Consider the following 25443-nt stretch of genomic DNA (forward strand, 5'->3'; position numbering starts at 1 on the left):
CGGAAGCGTGCTCTCGCGTCGCCGGATGCGAGGGCTGCGCGGTGCATTGTGGGAGCAGCGGCGAGCCCGGCGGTTCCCTCACGGTTCCTTCTTCGGCGGGACGAGATGCTGACCTCGCGCACGTTCCTCAAGCGCACGCGGGCCGGCGCCGTCCTGAAGGTGGTGCGCGAGCACTACCTGCGCGACGACATCTCGTGCGGGGCGGCCGCCTGCGCGCTCTGCGGCGGCGGAGGAGCGGAGGAGGCCGGCGGCGACCAGCGGCCCCTGGAAGCTCAGCCATGCGGGGCCGCCAGCAGCCTCTGCCCGGAGCCGCACTACCTGCTGCTCGACACCAACGTGCTGCTGCACCAGGTAATGGGCTTCTCAGGCGCGGGACTACAACTCCCAGTGTTGTGAGCCAGAAAATAGCTTGTCTCCTGAGTAAAGCCAATAAAACTCAGAAACATGAGGAGTTAGGAGTGCACCGTTGTTTATTGCAAAGCAATGGGTTACAGTCGGATCCTTCCTGCCCGGTGGTCCAGGCTTGTTGTTGTTGTTTAGTCGTGTCCGACTCTTCGTGACCCCATGGACCAGAGCACGCCAGGCACTCCTGTCTTCCACTGTCTCCCGCAGTTTGGTCAAACAAATGCTGGTAGCTTCCCCTTCTCCTTGTGCCCTCCATCTTTCCCAACATCAGGGTCTTTTCCAGGTAGTCTTCTCTTCTCATGAGGTGGCCAAAGTATTGGAACCTCAGCTTCACAATCTGTCCTTCCAGTGAGCACTCAGGGCTGATTTCATTCAGAATGGAGAGGTTTGATCTTCTTCCAGTCCATGGGGCTCTCAAGAGTCTCCTCCAGCACCATAATTCAAAAGCATCAATTCTTCGGCGATCAGCCTTCTTTATGGTCCAGCTCTGACTTCCATACATCACTACTGGGAAAACCATAGCTTTAACTATACAGACCTTTGTTGGCAAGGTGATGTCTGATAAAATTGCAAACAAAGTATTTCAATTTTCTCCTAATCATATACATCATTACCTCATTTCATGTATAATACACATGTGCAATAAGCACTGGCAATTTCTGCTGAATAAGTTCTGATTCCCACCGTGTTCTGTTACATTGTTTTAGTATGCATGTTGGGAACCTGTGTTACTACTACTACTACTACTACTACTAATCCTTTATTGTCAATGTACAACCTGTGCACAATGAAATTCACCAAATGGTGTAGCCATTTGCACCATGTAGCAACTTATGTTCTAGCTTTGAGCTGTATCTTTGTGATTAACATCCTAGCTGTATTTCTTCCCCAATGGCGGGGGAGGGGACAACTTTCAAAACCATCAGTTTCATAAAGTAACGGACTACCATATCTTCTCTATTAGAAGCACACTCAAGGATTTACAGGGGTACACATTATCACATTTATTGTGGCCCTTTGGGCCACTGCCACACCATCACCCCTTGCTGGCTGGGGTCAGGGGTGATGAGAGTTGTAGTACACCAACAGCTGGGGGTGGGGATCTCATCAAGGGTGGGATGTGCTGCCTTGGCAGAGTCGGCTGAACATGTGAGGCGGGATAAGGCAGCTACCCCGGGTGGTGGAAGCTTAAGAGGAGGGGACATCGTGAGCACCGTACTCAGCCTCACCCCACGGGAAAGCGGTGACGGCTCCTGGTCAGCATTCGAAAATCACCAGCCTCATTCTGCATCGCGACTCTCGGCCCCCTTGCGACTGAGGGAAGGTGCCAGGATGGCTCCATCATGTGGAGGTGCATGCCTCCCTGGGGATCCTCGGATCTGGACTGTTTCCACACACTAGCGATGCATCCCAGAGAATTCTAGCTGTCATATTTTATCTGCATGACCGAAAGAAATTTCAGGTACATTGAAAAAACAGGACTTTCAAGCCAAAAAATGGCAACAACGCATTCTGTTTTGTAATCTTGGTTTAAGGAGCCATTTGGCTCCTAGCTTATATACCTAAGTTTCTAACACTGCTTCTGGTGAGATCTTGGCTGGGCCCACCATCCTTTCGTGGGTTCTGCCATGCAGCCCAGGTAAAGGGAGGGTGAGCAGCGGCTTTCCAATTCATTTCAGCCAGTGAAACAGCACAGGCTACCTTTGCTGCCCTGGATGATTTTAACAGGTCTTCTCTTGAGCAGAAGTTATTTGGATGCAAACCCATTCTTGCCTCTTGATACAAAAGGGCAAGGACAAGACCTGGGCTGAGTGGCCCATTAGTGTGCCTTGAGTTTACATTTGTGTCCTTTGTATTTTTTGTATTTTGTATTGTATTTGTATCTTCCAAATGGCTGCAATCATGAAATATCTGTTGGTGGTTGCTAAATATTATGAGAATTTACTCACATGGTTTGTTTTCTTTCCAGATTGATATACTAGAAGATCCTGTTATTAGAAATGTGATCATTCCTCAGACGGTCTTGCAGGAAGTAAGAAGGCGGAGCGCTCCAGTATACAAACGGATAAGAGATGTGTTAGCAAATACTGAAAAGCATTTCTATTCTTTCACTAATGAGCATCATAAGTAAGCACGAGAAGTAGTAAGCTACGCCATTCTTCACTGCTTTATTCATTACTAACAGATATTCAATATATACAAGTAGTCTGTTAGGTGCTGTTTAGTTTCAGGTTGTATTTTTTATATTGAGGGATAACTCTCACAGCAAGCTCTATCAAGATGAGTACTGTTAGGATCCAGAAGATCTCCAGAAGAACTGGGAGGTAGCTAGCACAGCTGGGCTATGCTGACTTAACTTTCTCCTCCTTGGCTCAGCTGGAGAAATGCTGGAGTGTCTCCCTCATCCTGGCTAAGCCAAGCTTGGCGGATGTTAAAATGACATAAGCCCTGAAAAAGGGTGCAATGGGAGTGGGACCAGAGAGTGGATCAGCCACGCTGTTAGTTAAGCTGGCAAAAAGGGCGCTGTAACTGAAACCCTATTTTAAAACTTTGTTTTCCTTCCGCCAGTGTTAAGCTGGCTGAGTCAGCAGTAGCCCTGCTCCTAAATAGAGTTTGGACCTGGTGTAACTGGATGCTTGCTTGCTTTATGCCAGCTTAATGTGTATATGATTGTTTCCTAAATAGTATAGAAATGCTTTAAAATAAATAGCTAAATTTGGATGAAGTTGCTGAAAACAGCACAGTGCATGATGGGATTGTGTGTGTGCTGCCTTTGCATTATTAACCCACCTCACCCCTAACCATATATAAAAATTTAATTAATAATAATAATAACTAGCATATCTGCATACCACCTTGTTTGGAGGACTGCTTTACAGATTCCATTTCAACTGGAATTTTGGTTGGAGATAGGTGTGTGTGTGTGTGTGTGTATATATATATATATATATAGATATATATATATCTATATATATATATATATATATATCCATTTATAAAGCAAATATATATATATATATATATACTGTATTTTTTGCTCTATAAGACTCACTTTTTCCCTCCTAAAAAGTAAGGGGAAATGTGTGTGCATCTTATGGAGCGAATGCAGGCTGCGCAGCTATCCCAGAAGCCAGAACAGCAAGAGGGATTGCTGCTTTCACTGCGCAGCGATCCCTCTTGCTGTTCTGGCTTCTGAGATTCTGAATATTTTTTTCCTTGTTTTCCTCCTCCAAAAACTAGGTGCGTCTTGTGGTCTGGTGCATCTTATAGAGCGAAAAATACGGTATATATATATGGACCTCTTGCGCACAGGCTTCCTATGTATTGCAGGCTCAGATATATAGTTAGCCCTACAATGCACCGAGGGCCTGTGGGCACCAGAGGGTTTTGTGTGGTTTATACTGTAAATGGATAATTTTTAAATGAATAACTGGATTGTTGGTTTGCTTTTTGATCCCCAGAGAAACATACATAGAACAAGAACAAGGAGAAAATGCCAATGACCGTAATGACAGAGCCATCAGAATAGCAGTGAAATGGTATAATGAGCATCTGAAGGGATTGCAGGACGAAGATAGGATAAGAGTTATCTTGCTCACCAATGACAGAAAAAATAAAGAGAAAGCTGTGGAAGAGGGAATTACTGCTTATACATGTAAGTCCAGGCATTGATGAAAAGCCATACAGTTCTGCTCTAAGAAAAGGAGCCTTGTGGTAAAATGTGCTGGTTGAAAACCTAGAATGGACTTATTCTGGAGGAAAGATGTCAGAAAACAGATTTCTCCTGGACTGTGCTCCAGCACACAAGATCGGTGGGCTTGGGAGTACTTCATTATTCATAGCCTGGCAGATTTTTTCAGCCTGCCCACTGGTAGTTCTGCTTCTGTGAGTTTCTCAGCAAGTGATTTCCTCTGCAAAATACACTCCTAGCTAGCCCTGTCATCGGCACTCCTCATCTGAGAAAGGCAGAAGGAGACTTTTGCAACCACCTTGCTCTGTGTGTCCTCCCAACGCTGGTTGAAGGGAGGTGGAGTTGCTGCTGGATAAGAATTATGGGGAAAGTGTTCCTTGTTACAGTGGTACCTTGGTTTACGAACTTAATCCGTTCGGAAATCTGTTCTTAAACCAAAGCGTTCTTAAACCAAGGTGTGCTTTCCCATAGCTGCAGGGTGCTCAATTTACAAATGGGATACACTCAACATGTTCTGCTTCCAAGGCAAAGTTGACAAACCAAAACACCTACTTCTGGGTTTGCAGCATTCTTTATCCAAGTTGTTCATAAACTAAGCTGTTCTTAAACCAAGGTACTACTGTATTAATGGAGTGTTTGATACAGTAGTGGGGCAGTATTTAATTTCTAAAAAGAAAGAATGTGCAGGAACTCAGATTTTGGGGGAAACAGTTGTGTATAGGGCAGAACAGAATGTACTTAGTGGAAAGATTATTTGCATGCCTAGGAGCATTTATACCATATACCATTCAGCTAGTAGAAATAATTCTTGCTATCAAACCCAGACATAATTTGTGGAGCCCACATGTCATTCTCACCATCCAAACTGAAGATTTGCTGCTGTAGAAAACAATATTATGCACCAGTTTAATATTTAATAGTTTTGTAAATCAGCATTGCTTGTCCTATGATTATTGTTGCATAAATGTATTTTGATTTTATTGGTAGGTGAAGAGTACATAAAGAGCTTGATAGCCAATCCTGAGCTTGTGGATCGACTTGCTTGCATAAATGATGAAGCGGTATGTTTCACCCTTCTGAGTAGATGTCTCTGGTACAAGAAAGATTTCTAGTATAACTTTAGTATTGTAGAAAATATATCATTGAGTCTTGTGGAATTGTTTTCTTCTCAAGTTTATTCGAGAAATGCTAAATAGACACTGGGACTCCATCACTCTTTGCGCTGTTCAGCAGCGGTCTCCATTTTTCTTTGGTGTTCCTGTGATGTGGCAAGAAGCAGAAGAGAGGATTGGAAAGATTGCAAACTAAGGATAGATTGGCAAAGATCCACTTCCAAACTCATGGCAACAACAAAACTATAGTTGCACCGTAAATATCACCACCAGTCTTGCTCATGAAGATCTAGACCTAAAATCATCAGCTTAGGTGGATCACTCATACTTGGTATTTGAGGGGGCTGGGAAGGGCAGCTTCAATCTATGGAAACGAGGGCCAGGGATCTGGTGAAATGTCCAGCTGGTTCCAATGTAGTGTTAGGTTCATGAGTTGTGACAAGCCTTTGGCTTACGTACTCTTCCTGTCCTTTCACATGTAAGAGGAAGAGACTGAAAACTTCCACTTTCAGTTTTAAAATAAAATTCTCCTTTATGCCTGACATCAGGGAATATTTAGCTCTGTATGTTTAGCTCCGTGAAATCAAACCATTTTTTTATTATTGTTTTATGGAGAAGTTCAGTGGCTTAAAAACCTGAAGAAGATGCTTCTGGTAACCTACTCTTGGTGCATGGAGTAACACTAAACCATGGTTTAGATTATGTCCAAACCAGCCTACTGACTCTTAACTGTTTCTTGTATCTGCATCTGGCTCTTACAGAACGAAATAGAAAATGGAAGGATCATTTTCTCTGAGCATCTTCCACTCAGCAAACTGCAGCAGGGTATCAAGTCTGGTCTTTACCTTCAAGGAACCTTCAGAGCTAACAGAGATAATTACCTTGAAGCTACAGTTTGGGTTCACGGTGATGGGGATGAGAGAGAGGTTTGTTTGATGCATGATTGCCTGTGAAATCCTTCACTGGGAAAAGGTGCAATTGTTTTATATATGAATACTCTTCTGATTTTTTGCATAATTGAAATGAAGGTGGGTTGATAGGGTGAGGTAAGGGATCATTTTTAAACTCTTGTGAATTTACCTGTCAGCTGCAATTCGAGAACTGTCTACTAGACACTGATTCACACTAAAACCAGTGGGGCTTCAGAATAAGCGCATTCAGGCTCATGCTGAAATGCTACATCAAAACTGTTTAAGTTTTATAGTTAAGTGTTGCATCTGCATAGCGAAGAATGTTGTAGAAACAGATTTCCCACTTCTGGCTTGCAAGGCAATCAGCGGGTCATACCGACATTTTTCTGTTGAAGCTTAACCATGGTTGAAGCTCAACCATGGCTTCACTGTACATTTGGGATCTTAATCCTAAATGAGCTTTGTTCACTTAATTCTGGTTAATTTTTACATTTGCACTGAGCCACTGAAGAAAGCTAGGAGATGTAACTCTGACTGTAGTGGCCAGTCTCCAATTAGCAATGGGTCAATATACATTTTCCTCTCACTTTAGGCCTTTTCTGGAACTCATCCAGCCCCTCTCTTGGGAGACAATACTCCCAACGCACATGGATAACCAAGTTTACAGCTGGGAATCCCTGTACTATTTTTATGGGATAATACGTGATTTCATAAGGCGACTATTATCCTTAAAACGGATTGTTTGCTTGATGCTTACAGGTATTAATACAAGGGCTTAGAAATTTAAATCGCGCCGTGCATGAAGACATCGTAGCTGTGGAGCTGTTATCAAAAGATGCCTGGGTTGCACCATCCTCTGTGGTCTTGCTTGATGAGGCGGGTCAGGATGAAGAGGATGATGTGGAAAAAGAAGAACAGAAGGAAAACAGTGTATGACATGAACATGCCAGGTTTCTCTATTCTTCCGCACTTGGCTCCTCTTATTGCAATCAAGTCTAACTGTTTTCATCAGCATGTACATCTTAATTGAGTTGGCAGTCAGTTATTAGGATGCATGTGTCCTGTGACTCCATGCATGCATTGGGGAAAAAGGTGCAAAAGTTAGCATTCTCAGAATTCCATCTTAAATTTTCAAAAGCAGCATTCTAGCTAGAAAAATTAGGGCTGCCATATGTCCGGGAATCAAACTGTCAAAATGTTGTCCAGGCGGATTTTTGCTTAATCTGCAAATGTAGGGTTGCGATATTCCCAAAAGTGAAAATCAGCCAAAGTTGTTGACCTTCCCCCCCCCCCCACTCCACTTTTGGGAATATGGCAACCCTAGAAGAATAGTCTTGAAAATGTGGGCAGTGCTTGATGAAATCTTCAAATTTAGCTGGAGTTTCAGAAGATTTTTCTGAGGCCAAGGGGTGGGGCCTCTGCATACACAGTGGGGTACTGATAACTTTTGAAGTGCCCCCCCCCAGCCACATCTCCATGGAGTGTCCAAAAATGACAAGCCAACATACACAAACAAAGTAAGGTATATGTGCACACACACACACACACACAGACACACACACAAGCATACAACTCTCTATTCCTTGACCAGAAGCTATTTCCTTCAATGATTCAAACTCAGAGCAAGAAATAAAAGTGATCCATACAAGAGCAGGTCTGGAAACTGAGAATACAGATTGAATGGGAGAATGCCCCTGCTCTGAAAAAAAGTCTTAAGAGTTGCCCTTCCCTGAGTTTCCTCTTCCCATCCCCACAGGATAATTTGTAGAACTCCCTAGGACTGGCAGGTGCTGAGTTAATGAGAAAAAATGAGAGTACTTTTGGATATTTTATTTATTTCCATAGTTTTTTAGTTGCAGAATACAGTTTTTCATGGTATAGATTTTAGTCTAGATGAGTGCAGAATGTTATTTTATTCTTCTGCTAGTCTTGGAAAGGCAGAAGGAGGCTCCATGAGCTGCAAAAGCTCATGGGAAATCTTAAACTTCTTTTGACGTTTTAAATTTCCATCCACACACTTTCAAGGGATCTCTGTGGCTATAAATGCTAGAAACCTGCCTTTTATTTTATTGTAATTTGTTTTCCTGATTGAAACGCAAGTTATCAGAATACTTAAACCAAATCCTGTGCTTGTATAGAATTACACAAGCCAGTCTGGCTTGTGAATGAATCGTTACAGTAGTCTATTCAGAATGCTTTAAGGGAAGCTTATGTCAGAGTAGTTCAAATGATGTCATAATATGGGGTGTGACCTGGAACATTCTTACCACTAAAGCATGGCAGGTTGGGGAACCTGGTTGTTTATATAATTGCCGTTTATATTTATGATATATGTTTTTAAACCTAGCTGAAGACCTCTGGGAACGAGAGTATGCTGCGCCCGACTGGCAGAGTTGTGGGCATCATAAAAAGAAACTGGAGGCCTTTTTGTGGCATGCTTTCTAAGTCCCAAATAAAAGAGGTAAGAGCAACGGTTGTGGAATACTTTCTTCACTACCTGAATTCCCTAATTTTAATAAAAGCCATTCCCCCTGCTTCCTAACAGGCAAGGCGGCATTTATTTACACCAGCTGATCGCAGAATCCCTCGAATCCGAATAGAAACAAGACAGGCTTCAACACTTGAAGGGCAAAGAATTATCGTTGCTATTGATGGCTGGCCTAGGACCTCGAGATATCCTAACGTAAGTCTGAAAGGAAACTAATTGCCTCTGAAGATTTAACCAATCAACCTGATAATCAAACTGTTATAAAAGGAAGATACAAGAGGTTAGCTTGAACTACTTTTGTTGTATATACTGGTAGGCAAAGTGTGGCCTGAAAGGCATTTGTCATAACTTATCATCCTGTTTCGGGACGCGGGTGGCGCTGTGGGTTAAACCACAGAGCCTATGACTTGCCAATCAGAAGGTCGGCGGTTCGAATCCCCGCGACGGGGTGAGCTCCTGTTGCTCGGTCCCTGCTCTAGCCAACCTAGCAGTTTGAAAGCACATCAGAGTGCAAGTAGATAAATAGGTACCGCTCCGGCGGGAAGGTAAATGGTGTTTCCGTGCGCTGCTCCGGTTCACCAGAAGCGGCTTAGTCATGCTGTACGCCGGCTCCCTCGGCCAATAAAGCGAGATGAGCGCTGCAACCCCAGAGTTGGCCACGACTGGACCTAATGGTCAGGGGTCCCTTTACGCTTTACCTATCATCCTGTTTACAAAATTATTTAAGCCTTGTGACTGTGGTCACCAAGTCTGTGATGGAACCTGTTTTTGCTCATATCCTGATTCAGAAACACAGAAGCTGATATACTTAAATAAGTGCCCAATCCGATGTATGCCTACTTGGGAATAATTCTTACTGAATGTAGTGAAAATTTCACATCCCAAGTACATTGCACATAGGATTGCTACCTACAATAATATTTATTTTTAATATCTTTAATATTAATATTTTTTCCAAAACGGCATTGTTTCATAATGTTAATGAAGACCTGTATTGGTTTAGGGTCATTTTGTAAAGAATTTAGGAACAGCTGGAGATAAGGAGACTGAGACTGAAGTCCTGTTGCTTGAACATGATGTTCCCCACCAAGCTTTCTCCCAAGCGGTTCTTAGCTTCCTGCCCAAGATGCCCTGGAGCATCACTGACCAGGTACAGTAAGCACTGATAACGTTCAGAAGTCCTAATTGGTTAACATCACCATAGGTTTGCAATGCAATTTGTGCTGCAGCGGCAGCAATGATTAATAATGGAAATAGAAAAGTGATTGTTCAGATTCACTTCCATAATAATGAGGGATTTTAAACTCTTGGGTTTTTTTTAAACCTCTGCCTCCCTGCAAGCATTGATTCTACTCGTTGCACTTGAGTTGTCTCAAGCTGACAGAAAATAGCCGCTAAATTTCTCCAAGGTGATTGAAACCTCATCAAAGTCAATTTCAGACTGTTTCTTTTATGAAATTAAAATGAACTGTATGTGCAGAGTATCCTTAACTATGGATATCAACAGCTTTTACAACTTTCCCACAAACGTATTGCAAAGCAGTTGCCATTTCAGGAGGCAATTCTCCCTTTTAAAACAGTTTCTTTAAACTGTTAATCTTCCAAGTAGCATTGGATTGCATCAGTTTTATTAGAAATTGTATTTATTTGTGTTCTGCATAGTAAGATGGCATATTTCCTGCTCTCTCTCGTATTGATTGGCCTTTCATCTTCAGGTGATGATGATGATGATGATAATAAATAAATAAATAAATAAATAAATAAATAAATTATTTGTACCCCGCCCATCTGGCTGGGCTTCCCCAGCCACTCTGGGCGGCTTCCAAAAAAAATATATTAAAATACTCTAATACATCAAACATTAAAAGCTTCCCTAAACAGGTGTTTTTTTAATTAAGTGTGCTCTGTCTAGTCACATCCTGTATACCTGCTTGCTTAAGTGACCAGTTTATGCTTCTGAAAAACTGGCTGTGGTTTATGTATGCCAAAATAAGTTCATAGTCTTCTGTGCTGCAAGCTTCCGTGCTGTTTTTGCTGCATCACAAAAGGGCTCATTCCAAGGTTACTTGTCTTAATTACCGAGTTTTATAATTAAGCAGTTTCTTCAGTATGGTGAACTTTTTTTTTCTATAATTATTATAACGGCCTGCAGTAGTTATAAAATGTTTGTTGGAAAACAAAATTTCAGGATATGAAGTTGAGAGAGGACTTGAGGCATTTGTGTGTATGCAGCGTGGATCCCCCTGGCTGTACTGATATTGACGACGCATTGCACTGTAGAAAGCTGGAAAATGGAAATCTAGAGGTAAGTCAAATGTCAGGTGAAGGCTGGCATGCATTTTTGCCTGTATATCTAAGTCATCCTTTAGGTCTTGAACATTTTGCTTTCTGCCTGTGAGGGTAGGAGAATAAAAGAACCCAAAACCAGAGGAAAAGGCTTATTGCTCTGTAAGAAACAGTTACACAGACAGTTTCTTCCATTATAAATCTATTTATTATGCTGAGGTTTGTGGATTGCATTCAGGTATGCTTTCATTCTGTTCTATGAACTATGAACACTCTTCAGCTACAGTACTACAGCCAGTTACACACATAGTGTATTTGAAGGCAGGCTTGTGTGAATAAATGTAGGGATGCTGCTGTGGCTTACTATATATATTCACTGTGCTTGTGCCCAGTGTGTTTCAGTTCCTGGTTTTCTAGTTCCACACTTAAACTCTGTAGTTCTATGCACAATTGAAGTCAACTTACTTCTGAGTAGATAATGCATAGGCTTATACTGTTTGATTTATAGGGGCATGGGTGGCACTGTGATCTAAACCACTGAGCCTCTTGGGCTTGCCGATCGGAAGGTCGGCGATTCGAATCCCCACGATAGGGTGAGCTCCCGTTTCTCTGTCCCAGCTTCTGCCAACCTAGTAGTTCAAAAGCACACCAGTGCAAGTAGATAAATAGGTACCACCGCGGCAGGAAGGTAAACAGTGTTTCCATGCACTCTGGCTTCCATTGTGTTGTTCCATTGTGCCAAAGTGGTTTAGGCATGCTGGCCACGTGACCCGGAAAACTGTCTGTGAACAAATGCCGCCTCCCTCGGCCTGAAGTGAGATGAGCGCCACACCCCATAGTCGCCTTTGACTGGACTTAACCATCCAGGGGTCCTTTCCCTTTCCCTTTTTTACTGTTTGATTTCATCTGAAGTATGTGCCGCTGCACTGTTACTGACAAGTTTAGCAATGAAACATCTCCCTAATGACTTCAAGAAACATGGAAAGTTAGAAGTAAAGGGTTATATGCAGCAGAGCTATTTATGTTTTTGATTGATGGCTTGAGGTAGTGAGAAGTTTCATAAAATGCCTACTTTTGAAAATTCTGAATAACCTATTTATTTACTAGGTTGGTGTGCACATAGCAGATGTCAGCCATTTTATTCGCCCGGGAAATGCCCTGGACCAGGAATCTGCCAAAAGGGGCACAACTGTGTATCTGTGTGAAAAGGTATATTTTCCTGTTTGTATTTATTTACCTTCAGGTGGCATTTTAATTCCCTTTATTGGTTTCTTCCAGACATGAAATGCATTATATTTCTGAAGCTAACCAATCATACTATTGAATAACAGTTTCCCAGTGAAACAATTAACCAAAAATTAACAGTTGCTGGGATCCTAACGGACCAAAACGGAACCTTGGTTGAGTTAAAATTGTGTGAAAAGCATTGTCTATTGTACTTTCATCACGATGAGACTTTCCTTTTGACTGGATTTTAACCTGACGTTGGGTGACCCTTTTTGCCTACAGAAGCTCATTTCAAAGGGCTATTTTTTCAGGCTTCGGCATCATTCAGAAGCGCCGTTCAGAGCACAGGGCAAGAGAGGGCTTTTTTGAGAGGAGCTCCTCTCATTCTCTCTTGCCCTGCACTTTGAAAGGTGCTTTGAAGGCACCATACCCAGGGCTTGGTTGAAAAATAGGGACTGTAATGTGAGAAAGGTAGCGTTGGATTATCAACATATCCTTGATCAAATTAACAACATGAGTACAGTTCTATAGATGTACACTATGCCAATATATATATATATAGGTCATAAATAACCATAGTCATCTTTTTGTGTGTTTCTGCAGAGGATTGATATGGTTCCAGAGCTGCTCAGTTCAAACTTGTGTTCGTTGAGATCCAATGTTGACAGGTAATTGCGTGGATACAGTTTTTAGATATTTAAGAATAACTTCTCTTCTGTAAACAGAAAACAATTCTGTTTGCAGAATGGGTTTCCCCACGTCTCTGTTCTCACTGTGATGTCCTGCACTCTTCAAGGATCCATTTCACGAGGGTTGTGGGATCCTCCTAAACTGGATGGCATGGGGTGCCAGGGTTGGGGGGCTGCAGCAAGGAGCGGGGGGGGGGAGTGTTTTATGGAAACTGCCGAGGAGGGAGCAGGCTTCCCTGAACAGAAGTGTCAGAAGTGTCGTCTTCTCAGGCCAGAGCACCCTAGGATCAAGGACAGCTGCAAGTAATTTTTCCTGTTTCATCAGCAACTTCTTCCTCCTTTCCTAGGCTTGCATTTTCCTGTATATGGGAAATGAATCACAATGCTGAAATCTTGAAAACTAGATTTACAAAAAGTGTAATTAATTCCAAGGTAAGGTTCACATTTATTTGGAATATTTAGCAACACGTGCTGATTTGTGCCATTTTGAACTCCTGCTTTATATTGGGGCATTGAATATGTTTACACATAAGACACTAAAAATGGGTGAGTTCCAAGTTTATTTACCTGATATATATACTGTCCAGTCCAGATAATGTGAGTGGCTGAAATCACATTGCTTGTTTCTTCAGCAATAGATCTGGACATCATACTTAGAGTAGACTTAAATGGATTTAAGTTGACTGATTTCAGTGGGTCTGCTTGAGTGTGACTTAACATTGGATGTTACTTACAATCTAAACTACATTTTGCTATGTTTGGCGCCCTGAAAAATATTCTTTATTTACTTATTTGTATATTGAAATGTGCATGTTACTTTTACATCCAGAGGTGGTGAACAAAATAGCAGTGAAAATACAATTACGATTCAGTAAAGGAAATGAGCTTGATACATGCCACAAAAAGACAAGAGTAGCAGACAAGATGGATCAAAATCAACAGCAAAACCTGTTGTCTATGCTTTCAGAGTTAGTGCTGTAAAAGCAGTGAAAGTTGCCCAGTTCAAACTTTCATCAGAAATTGATTTTTGAATTCTGTCACATTGAGATGGGGTTCTCTTAGGAATTGTTACTGGTGCCCTTATATTGATTGCGTCTCTTTTATTATATATTTCTGTCCGAAGGCTTCCCTTACATATGCTGAGGCACAAATGAAAATAGATTCTTCCAGCCTCAATGATGACATTACTTCTAGTCTGCGTGGACTAAATAAACTAGCCAAAATTCTTAAGAAGCGTCGGATAGATAACGGGTAAGTAGTTCTTACTGCGGGTCTTCTTCTGCACAGCTTTTCATTCATGTGGCGTCACTATGACCCAAGACAGCCACTTAGCATTTGCTAGAGTGGATCTTCCAGTTGTCTGCCCTAAAGAAAACAGTAGCAGATAAGATAGCACAGTAGTTTTCATACTGCTCTGAAATTCCACAGAAACATGTGTTTCTCAATAACAAGATCAAGTTTATTTGAAAGACTGGTTAACCATGACCACCATGACACCCTGCAACTTGCAGCAGTCCCAAATGTGAGTGCTTGGTGCATTTATAAAGCCAATTTCAGATGGGCCTCAGGGTTCCCATCTTCCTGCAACCCCGAGCTGTGGCATAGCCTGTTCGTTGGACCCATCCCAGCGCCAGGAACTCCTTGCATGCGGAATAAAGATGACCGAGAAACAAAAGAAGTTTGGCATGAGAGGAGATGGGAAAGAATGCCTCCCTTCTCTGAGGGGAAAGGGACAGAGAAGGTGTTGAAGGAAATTAGAAAGTGAAGTGAAAGATTAATGATGATAACAACAACAATTTGGTGTGGTATCCAGTGCTGTCATTCCACTTGCCAGCTGGCCCCTACACCCCTTCAAAATCTGCAGAGCGGTGGGGGACCCTCTGAATAAGATTTTTGAGGAGTGCAAGGAGAGGAGAGGAAGGGGACATTCCACTGACTAATACGGAGATGCTGGAACACAAAACATCCAGAACAAATGGCTGAATTTAGCATGAAGAGAAGTGAGCTCTGGAACTCCTTGCCACAAGGAGAATGTTGCAACGAATATAGCAATTTCCAAAGATGGATTAAATATCAGTAGAAAATTGTAATTATTGCCATCATTTTCTACTGGTACCTACAAATACTTGTTTGTATGATGTATAGGCTCTGTAAAATACTTACTATTCTCACATCTATTATTTTCTAGGGCTTTAACTCTCTCTTCACCTGAAGTCCGTTTCCACATGGATAGTGAAACCCACGATCCTATTGATTTACAGACGAAGGAGCTCAAGTATGTTTTATCTCCTGTTTTCACTGCAGTCCAATTATTTGTTCACAAGTGGAAGTATGACATGCACAGTGCAGCTCTCCACACCAGAGGCCACTACAAAATAGCAAAGCAGTTGACAGTATATGTTGCATACCGGCAAGATAAATAACAGAATGTGGTCTGCTTATGAATATATTATAGTACACTTCTGCTTAGAACGTTCAGAAAAAAGGTTGTTCTGTGGAAAAGTCAGGATGGTTGGAAAATTGTGAACATGGACTTAATGATAATGTTATTATTTTTGTTTACTTACAGAGAACCATTAGTGTATATGGCACTTTACAATATAACCAAGCAATACATCTGAATTTTATAAGCTATAGTCTGCAGCTTCTAAATGTGCACATCTAATTTTGGCTACACAAGCAACGTGCTGAACAGAGCTGGTTTCTGAGCCTGTCCACTAGAACAAACACACTCCAGAGTGCATCAAAACTGACATTAGGTCACAGGGACAGGGAACAGTGTCTAAAGGGCATTTGTGTATCATGTATAAAATATGCAAGAGTGAATTCTTTGTGCTTCCCCAGAGCAAACATATCAAATTTTAACTATCGCTTTCCATGACGGCCTCTCTTCTTATAAGTGTAATATTTCCTGTTGACAGAGAAACCAACTCCATGGTTGAAGAGTTCATGTTGCTTGCTAACATCTCTGTGGCACAAAAGATCTATGATGAATTCTCAGAGCATGCCTTGCTAAGAAAGCATCCTGCTCCGCCTCCATCAAATTATGACATCCTTGTGAAAGCTGCAAAGTCTAAGGCAAGTTATCAATGCTTGGAATTGAAGTGGATAAAAGATCAAGTTCTTAACCGATAGGTATATTTTTCTTTCAGATTTTAACTGGGATCAGAATACCTCACATGGAGTTGTATTCAGCGTAGCGCTAAGGAAATTGTTCCATTGGCACACACATTTCTACTTTCCCTTCCCTTCCCCACAAACTGTTCTTGGGATTCTCCCGCTCCTCCAGAGCAGATCTGAGGAGGTCATGGAGAGATGGGAGGTCTCACCATACATCCGGGCTTTTTTTGTGAGACTTTGCAAAAAACAACAACTTTTGTGTCCAGATTTTCACTTCTTGAAATACAGTGGTGCCTCGCAAGACGAAATTAATTCGTTCCGCGAGTCTCTTCGCCTAGCGGTTTTTTCGTCTTGCGAAGCAACCCGATTAGCGCTATTAGCGGTTTAGCGGCTATTAGCGGCTATTAAAGGCTTAAAGGATTAGCGGATTAGCTGCTAAAAGGCTATTGGCGGTTTAGCGGCTTAGAAAAAGGGGGTGGGGAGCGAAAAAAAATCGTCTTGCGAAGCAAGCCCATAGGGAAATTCGTCCTGCGAAGCGCATCGAAAAATTCAAAACCCTTTCGTCTAGCGGGTTTTCCGTCTTGCGAGGCATTCGTCTTGCGGGGCACCACTGTACGGCAATTTAATCGCGTTATTTAAAGGTGGCCCATGCTGATTCACACATGTACTAGGGCAACTTTGCAGACCCAAGACCCACCTCACATGCATTTGGGAACCCACTTAATTGTTTTACTGCATGGTGGTGCTGCTGTCTTGCAACCGAGTAAGGGGTTTTGACCCTCTTATTGAAGATCATTGTACTCTGGCTTTTCAAACCAGAAAGTGTTTGTGCACTTCAATCCCAGGGCCACTCCTAAATATCCAGCCCATGGGTCAGTTCAGTCTTGACCCACCAGAGTTACCCATTTGGCCCATTAGACCAAATTTGGGGGCAAGCCACGCTAACCCACTCTACACCTGAAGTCATTCAGATAAAGGGCAGGGCTTGGCCAAATGGGTGGGGCTTCACCAAAGGCCACTCAAGCAACTTCCAAAGCACTCAAAAACAGTTGTCTGGAACCTTTGAAGTAATGTGCAAAACAAGTAAGAAGGATTTCCGCCCCCTCTCTACATTGGCAGCAAATCTTCTGACATCATTTGTGACATCAGGTGATTGATAGATGGGCAGCCCCGCCCACCTGTCGAATTTGGCTCGGGAGACAGATCCTGATAAAGATCTGGCCCACAGAGTGGAAAATCGTTCCCTGTCTGGTCTAGAATTTGGAGGTAGTAAAAGGAGTTTGCTCCCTGTGTGCGCAAGACAGTGCTTTGTATACTTGTGCAGGCCTCCAGAGTCCTTGTCCTTTTGACATCTAAATTAAGTTCATGAGCACTTGATTTGTGTACAACAAAAGGATATTATTTCCTTTACCTTAGCTTTGAACCCCTGTTGAGGGCAGCCATATTGATTCTTAAGTTTGTGAGTTGAACAGATGCTATTGCGGTTTATTTTTCATCTTGCGTTAGTCCTTTCCCTGAGGAGCTCAGGGTGTCATATGTCAGTTCCTTGGCCTGCATCAGCAAATGTGTTCAATAATGCATATTTAAACCATGGCAAAGTGTTGGGAAATATTGAAAGCGACTCCCCCCCCCCTTCCTTTTTCTATAGGGTTTGGACATCAAAACCGACTCAGCAAAAGCCCTGGCTGATTCTCTTGACAGTGCGGAATCACCTTCTTTTCCTTACCTGAACACTCTGTTACGTATCTTGGCTACTCGCTGCATGATGCAAGCAGTTTACTTTTGCTCTGGAATGGACACTGATTTTCGTCACTACGGCTTAGCGTCTCCTATTTATACACATTTTACTTCACCTATCAGAAGGTACTCTCCATGAAATTTTGAAAGGGGAAAAAATGTGTGTGTTGCAGCCTGTTAAAAATATAGTTCGACAGTTGCCACATTCTACCAAATCACCCTAGGATAAAATACTTTCAATGTTGCTTTCGTTAGTTCAAATACTAAAGTTTTATTACAAATTGTGCAAATATGGCAAACTTGCCTACTGTCTTCTTGCTTTCTATGCATACTTTGGGACTGTCTTGCAGAATTTTGAACTGTTTACGCTTTTTGATTTTGTGCAGGAACTAGTTGATAAAGCGCAGAATAAATCTTGGCAAGGGAATCTTGATTGATGCAAAGTCCTTAAGAGCCTTTGAGCCTCCAGGGCTTATTGAATGCTGAGTATATCAGCTGAGGGGGAGCAGAAGGAAGGAAGAATGGAGAGGAAAGAAAGGGGGCTGTCCTACGCAATTCCCATACCCTTTAAATTTATTTTGAGTACGCATTTCTACAATACTGATAGCAGTAGGATGAAAGCATAGGGAAATGCCGTCCAAATGTCTGGACGACTGTTGCATGAAGCATCTGCAATACAGGCAAAAATATCACAAGATGTATTAGGATGAATAGAGCTTCATTGGTTCCGTACTGCCTGTGTCATTTATACACGCACACAAACGCCTACCCCATCAGACTTCAGGAAAAGACGCATGTGACTGTCTAATTCACATTCAGCCTCCAGCCACGTAGGACTAGATCATGCAGAAACAGCCCCACCCCATAGCTGTAACTGCTTTCAATGGGGACCTGTGTGAACACACAAAGGACAACCCCAGAATGTAGTTTATAAAAAGGCTAGACTTTCCTCAGCAGTCTTTTAGGAGAACAGGCCAGAAACCTTTGACGTCCTGTTTCATATACTGAAATGACACGGCATGTTTTATCGGAGAAATAGATGTAAGCAAGTTCTTTGAATCTGAAACTGCTTTGGTATTTTTACCTTTGGATTTTAACCTTCCACAAAATACAGAAATCAAATGTGCCATGTACTTTAAACGTGCACTATCAGATTTTTGCCATGAGGTTAAGAAAATGCTCCTTCTTGCGCTAAATGGAGAGTTTTTCGGGAGAAATGAATCTGGAAGTAAGATTTGAGTTAAGTGGACATATTTCACGAGCTATTTCCAGGGGAAAATCATGAATAGGAAAAGGGAAAATACTCCCTCCTCTTTTCACACTTCAGTATCTCTCCCCCCACCTCAAATAAAGACGCCTGCTTCTTGGGAGAAGAGCAATGACAAACCTAGACAGCATCTTAAAAAGCAGAGACATCACCTTGCCAACAAAGGTCCATATAGTAAAAGCTATTCATTTCCCAGTAGTGATGTATGTAAGTGAGAGCTGGACCATAAAGAAGGCTGATCGCCGAAGAATGGATGCTTTTGAATTATGGTGCTGGAGGAGACTCTTGAGAGTCCCATGGACTGCAAGAAGATCAAACCTATCCATTCTGAAGGAAATCAGCCCTGAGTGCTCACTGGAAGGAGAGGTCCTGAAGCTGAGGCTCCAATACTTTGGCCACCTCATGAGAAGAGAAGACTCCCTGGAAAAGACCCTGATGTTGGGAAAGATGGAGGGCACAAGGAGAAGGGGATGACAGAGGATGAGATGGTTGGACAGTGTTCTCGAAGCTACAAACATGAACCTGACCAAACTGCGGGAGGCAGTGGAAGACAGGAGTGCCTGGCATACTCTGGTCCATGGGGTCACGAAGAGTCGGACACGACTAAACAACAACAAAAGTACTCAGGTTTGGGATTGGCAGCTGACCCCAAACCTGAGCATATTGCATAACAGGAAGATTTCAGGATAGCAAGAAAGGAAAAAGTCCTCTCCACCAGCCCTACCATGAGCCCTGAACAGAACTATAGGGTTTCTTTTCCAGGCAATCTTAAGCCCTGAAGAGAGACACTCCTGTGAGGAGCGACTGACACTCTGCAAGGTTTTTATTAGCGCACCTTTGTTCTTCCTTCATTGCTTATAGTTTACAAGTGAACTGCTGCATAGGATGCGAGCTGCAAAACCTGAATGTTTAACAAGGGTTTCTGTGCACCTGAAACAAACGGCGGTTGGCTCTCACTTGTCAGTGATGAATGTTTTCTTCTTTCATTTCAGGTACGCTGATATCATAGTGCATCGGCTGCTGGCTGTGGCCATAGGGGCAGACAGCACTTATCCTGACCTCACGGATAAACATAAATTGGCAGATTTGTGCAAGAATCTAAATTACAGGCATAAAATGGCTCAGTATGCCCAGAGAGCTTCGGTTGCCTTCCACACTCAGGTGAATGTTTGTCTTTTTCTTCCGCAAAGCATTTGGGAACAAAGGAGCGCTGGAGCGATGGCTTGCTTCACCTTGATGTTGTGATTTTTAAATGGCTTTATATTGTTTGCAGTCTTGGGGGATTCTTCAGTCAAAAGATGAGTTAAAATGAACTCCACCCCACAAAGAACTATATCCTCTTCTTCCCGTTGATCATACCTGCTTAGTTTCAGCAAAGTGCCAGCAATTGGGGGATGGGTCGTTTGGAAGCTCTCTCGCTGCGACAGTTTAGGCAGTGCCTCATAATGAATAATATTGTGCTGTGAACAAACAGGAAACTTAGGAATTTGAAGCTGCTGTTGGTCTGATGGCTATTGTGAATCTTTAGAACTTTGGAGAAGCATGCTTTTTAAGAATGATCCAGCCCAAGTCAAGAGCACTTGTCCTCTTAATTTTGGCAGAGGAGAGAATTAAGCATGCATTTAACTCTGGCATAGATATCTGTGGAACTGAAATGGTCTTAAATTTGAATAGAGTATACTTTCCATAGTGCCTGCAATATTCTATCTGGTTCCCCCCCCCCCCCTGAAAACTTATGAGTGTTGTGTAAAAAGGTGGTTCATTTCTATTTCGTATACATATTCAAATGGCTGCTAAAACTGTCCAGAGTCCCTACCTTTCTGCGTAGGCCTCTGCAGTCGTGTTGGTTGTTTCAGAAGTGAGTGGAAGGACAAACTGGTCAGTCATTTGCTAGAGAAAGAAGAGCTGCTAGGAAGTGCATACATTTGCATCCATATCCCCCCCTCCATGCACATCTCAGCATATTCAGTGCCAGGAAGAAAAACACCACTGGTTCATCTATTCAATATAAAATTCAAAGTATTTGTCTAAGCACTTTGGGAGGGAGTGGGATTAATTAATTAATTCACCTGGGTGCTGACTTTCACTGTAGAGGAAACATGTACCTGTTTCCTTTCTTCTAGGGTTTCAGTGAAGATAATCATTTATTAGCAGTATTATTAAGTATCTTTCTTATTTATTTATCTATCTATCTATCTATCTATCTATCTATTTTATACAAATTAAGTAAACAAATATAAATATTTTGCCTGGCACCTAAAATGCATTATTATATTTATTATAGTTAAACATCAAAAATGGTTTCAATTTCTCCCTACCATAGTTGTTTTTCAAAAACAAAGGCGTGGTGAATGAAGAAGCGTATATCCTGTTTGTACGGAAAAACGCAATCGTCGTTCTGATTCCCAAATATGGCTTGGAAGGCACCGTCTTCTTTGAAGAAAAAGACAAGCCAAAACCAACCCTTCTGTACAACGAGGAGGTAAGGCGTCTTAGTTTTTGTATGGGATCTTTTTAGTTGGGACATCACACCAAGCCCAGCTGCCACTTATGCAAAGCATGTTCAAAGTTTTAGACTGAATGTGGCATCAAAGTTGAAGCTGATTTTGAGAAACAGCAAAATCTAGAAACGCAGTAGGAACAACTCCCCCACCACTAAGAAGCATTTCAAACTTAATAAGTTTAATGTGTGTTTTTGTAAGTTTTGCATTAGTTATGTTACAAGGGAAACTGGTTTCAGGGCTGTGTGCATGCTATTTGTGTGCATTCATTTTATGCATGCTTTGTTAAGCTGATTGAAGAAATTTAGATAGATTACTCTGTTAGAAGTGCAAATTACTTATATGCAGCTGTTGCTTTCCTTAGTGGCTTGGTATAGTTTGCATATTTCCTGAAAGCCAAAGCTTTAAATACTTCAAATGTTATGCTTTAAATACTTTAAATGTTATTACTATTTATTATCCTTCAGTGTATCAATTCTGTATTGAACTAGGGGGGGAAATATGTTCTTTTCTTAGATTCCCTCTCTCACTGTGGAAGGCACGCCTTTCTATACGTTTGACAAGGTTATAGTGAACATCATGTTAGATGCTTCCAATATTCAGCACCAGAAAATCCGTATGGCCCTGGTGGAGCCCAAGGTAGGTTACTGGCGTAGTAGCTGAAAGCAGTGTGGTGACACGGAGAAGTCAAAGCATTGCATATTGGTTTGAAGTCGATCTGAAAGCAAACTTTGAGACAGATTTGGAGGTTCCTTCTTGGATCAAAACACCTAGGAATACGTTATCTATTACTTTTCTTAAATGGGTTGGCATGGGAAAAATGTGGCACAAGCTTTCTTTTATTATTTTGACCTGGTGGGAAGGAACTAAGTTCCCACTGGAATTAAAAGGGGGCTTAGGAAAAACACGGGTAGTGCTTCAGTGTGTTTTAAATCCAGCTGCTGCAGCTTCACTCGCCAGCAAAGTGTCCATCAAATTGCTGGCTCATACATAAGTAGCAAGGATTTGTATATTCGAATGGCCGCTTGAAGGTATAGGATGTATCTGCATAGAAAAAACCACATTGCACTCTTATATAAAAAGACCTGTTGATAAGGTCAGATGAGGCCACACAATTTTATCTCTGTGCAACAGCACTTTGCTTTCTCTAGGATAAGTGGAAATAGGTAAAATAAGTAAAGGACCCCTGACAGTTAAGTGGATATAGTGTTGTTCATTACTTTTTCCCATAGGAAAAAGTGTACTGGAGGTGAAAACTTACTGCCAGTCTCTTGTGACTCCCATTAAGAATCAAGCCGGTTCCTATCTCTATCGTGGGTTCTGTTTGTTGGTCACTAGCACAAGGCGGTCCAACTTTTCATACCAAGTGGGCTGCAAGAGTACTTCGACATTGAACCCGTGGGATGCACACTACCTTATCGGGCGGGGAGGGGGGCAGGCTCTGGGAAGGAGGTTGGAGGATTCTAGGATCCTGACGGAGTCCTCATGACTCCTTCCCAAAGCCCAGCGTCTCCCCCAGCTTTGGGAAGACAGCAGGAGGACTGGGGTGGAGTGGGGAAGGCAAGGGCCAACAAAAAAGCCCTTGAGGGCCACATATTGGACCACTCTGCTCTCGAGTGTGCGTGTGGTGGGGAGGAATGGGGAACCGTTGTCTAGTTTTTCTTCACTGAATTGTGAATTATCCTACAGCAACTCTCAAAGAACACCTCTGTTTAGGGTTTTAGAATATACATGTTGTGAAGCCGGGTGACAAGACTATTTCATTTAAAAAACTGATAGCATTAGGTTGGCATTCAGCTAAACAGTTCAGCAAGCACGACTACTTTTCACTACAACTAATCCAGAATGCGGCAGCTAGACCTGGTGACTGGGAGCGGCCGCCGAGACCATGTAACACCGGTCTTGAAAGACCCACACTGGGTCCCAGTACGTTTCCAAGCACAATTCAAAGTGTTGGTGCTGACCTTTAAAGCCCTAAACGGCCTCAGTCCAGTATACCTGAAGGAGCGTCTCCACCTCCATTGTTCTGCCCGGACACTGAGATCCAGTGCCGAGGGCCTTCTGGAGGTTCCCTCACTGCAAGAAGTGAGGTTACAGGGAACCAGGCAGAGGGCCTTCTCGGTAGTGGCCCCTGTCCTGTGGAACGCCCTCCCACCCTATGTCAAAGAGAACAACAACTACCAAACTTTTAGAAGACATCTGAAGGCAGCCCTTTTTAGGGAAGCTTTTAATGTTTAATAGGTTATTGTATTTTAGTGTTCTGTTTGAAGCCGCTCAGAGTGGGGTATAAATAATAATAAATTATTACTGTCCCATGTAACTTCTCCACTTTGATGCCCCCTAAATCTGCTCCGGAGGCTTGGAGAAACTCCAGAACACATTTTGCAGGTGTGCAGGACGTTGTTCCATTGCAGAACCGAAAGTCCTACGCTAGCAGGGAATGGCTTGTCCTTTTCACATGAAGTAAACATGGTTAACCTTTTCCTTTTCTGTCAGGTACAAGGCATTAGTATTCCAAGCCAGGCCAAGCAACTGAGCGGCAAGAATGAACCAGAGAAAAAGAAGACAAAATTGGGAAAATAGCTTCATTTAGCCAAAAAGAAATAGTTAGTTTTACATCGTATTGGATGTTTAAGACAAAGGATATTTTATATACTTTTACAAGCCACTTTTAAATAACTTGGTGTCGTTTAAACTTTTATTTTTATATGTTCCTGTTCATGTATTGTATTTAAAAGCACCACTTAAAAAATGAAGCTAAGCTTCTGGACATATTTAGGTGATTCTACAGAAGCAGCAAAGTAAAGAATATCTTTACAAGTTCCTGATTTAGAATTGTCTATATGTGCTGTGGTGTTTCAGACTTTTCGAAATAACATTTGCTAAAACTGTTCATGTACAAAAAAATAATAATTAAAAGAGGAAGTAATGAACCATCTTTTGAACCTCAAGTGCATATAGTATTTATTTTGGAAAAAACATTTGCTGAGGGATATCCTGCTGGAGGAATGTACATCACTTGTCCACATTTTAAATACTTCCTCTGAATTACATACCTTGGTATTTCCTGTAAGTTGGGAAAATGTAGAGGTCTCTTCAGAATTGATTTAAGCTTCTAGCAGTGATTAGGGGAGCTGCCCTATTATCACAGAGGGCTGGTTCAGGAAGCAGTGCATATTGCTTCCATTTGCTAAGGCAGAACTCATAAAGAGGGCTGGAGATGGTAAAACTTGTATCCGGCTTGCACAGCCTATAGCTAGGTAGCTCCTTTCATAAATGTAGCAGTCAAACGGAAATTTCCTGCACATAGAAGCGAGTGTGTTATGGAAAAGGCTGTGCCACAAGAGAAAAAATCTGGAAGGCATTTGCCAGTGACAGATACTTATCAAATTCCGCTAAAGGTGTTTAAAGTGTGGTTGCAAAAGACAAAACAGTAAATGGAAGGAACCTAATTTAGAACTAGGAAATGGAACCTTAGATCAAGCATGTTAGAGAACGATTTAAAAAGAATATGTAAAATTGGGGCGTTAGTCTGAGAAGGAATAGAAATAAAAATCTACTGAATAGGAGAATTTAATGTTGGATGTCAGTAGAGCACTTACTGCTGAGATTCTAATCCATTCGAGTGTACAGTGGTACCTCGGGTTACATACGCTTCAGGTTACAGACTCCGCTAATCCAGAAATAGTGCTTCAGGTTAAGAACTTTGCTTCAGGGTGAGAACAGAAATTGTGTTCTGGTGGCACAGTGGCAGCAGGAGGCCCCATTAGCTAAAGTGGTGCTTCAGGTTAAGAACAGTTTCAGATTAAGTACGGACCTCTGGAACGAATAAAGTACTTAACCCGAGGTACCACTGTACATCTTTATCAGACAACAGGGCCATGAGCTGGTAAAGTTCTTTTAAAAGCAAAATTTGTTGTCTACATTCAGAGTTCTGCACTAGGTTCAGTTAAATGTTTGTCCCTATCTCCATCTTGTGTCTCTGCAAAATTGAAAAAAATAAATGGAG

The 25443-nt window shown here is 42.1% G+C and overlaps 1 protein-coding gene across 1 annotated transcript; it reads left to right on the forward strand.

The window, feature by feature from the left end:
• The first annotated feature begins 30 nt into the window (after nucleotides 1–30).
• DIS3 (DIS3 homolog, exosome endoribonuclease and 3'-5' exoribonuclease) lies at nucleotides 31–24379 on the forward strand. Its single transcript, XM_083435810.1, has 21 exons — nucleotides 31–351; nucleotides 2375–2532; nucleotides 3867–4060; nucleotides 5084–5157; nucleotides 5970–6134; nucleotides 6879–7049; nucleotides 8467–8580; nucleotides 8665–8802; nucleotides 9611–9757; nucleotides 10796–10912; nucleotides 12001–12102; nucleotides 12724–12788; nucleotides 13157–13241; nucleotides 13933–14060; nucleotides 14998–15084; nucleotides 15731–15887; nucleotides 17578–17792; nucleotides 19926–20094; nucleotides 21257–21415; nucleotides 21951–22073; nucleotides 23931–24379. The coding sequence occupies exons 1-21, from the start codon at nucleotides 106–108 to the stop codon at nucleotides 24015–24017; spliced, it is 2901 nt and encodes a 966-aa protein (XP_083291936.1). The 5' UTR covers nucleotides 31–105; the 3' UTR covers nucleotides 24018–24379.
• Nucleotides 24380–25443: the final 1064 nt, after the last annotated feature.

Source organism: Podarcis tiliguerta (genome assembly GCF_965153285.1).
Source record: "Podarcis tiliguerta genome assembly, chromosome: 4".
In the NCBI taxonomy this organism is placed as follows: domain Eukaryota; kingdom Metazoa; phylum Chordata; class Lepidosauria; order Squamata; family Lacertidae; genus Podarcis; species Podarcis tiliguerta.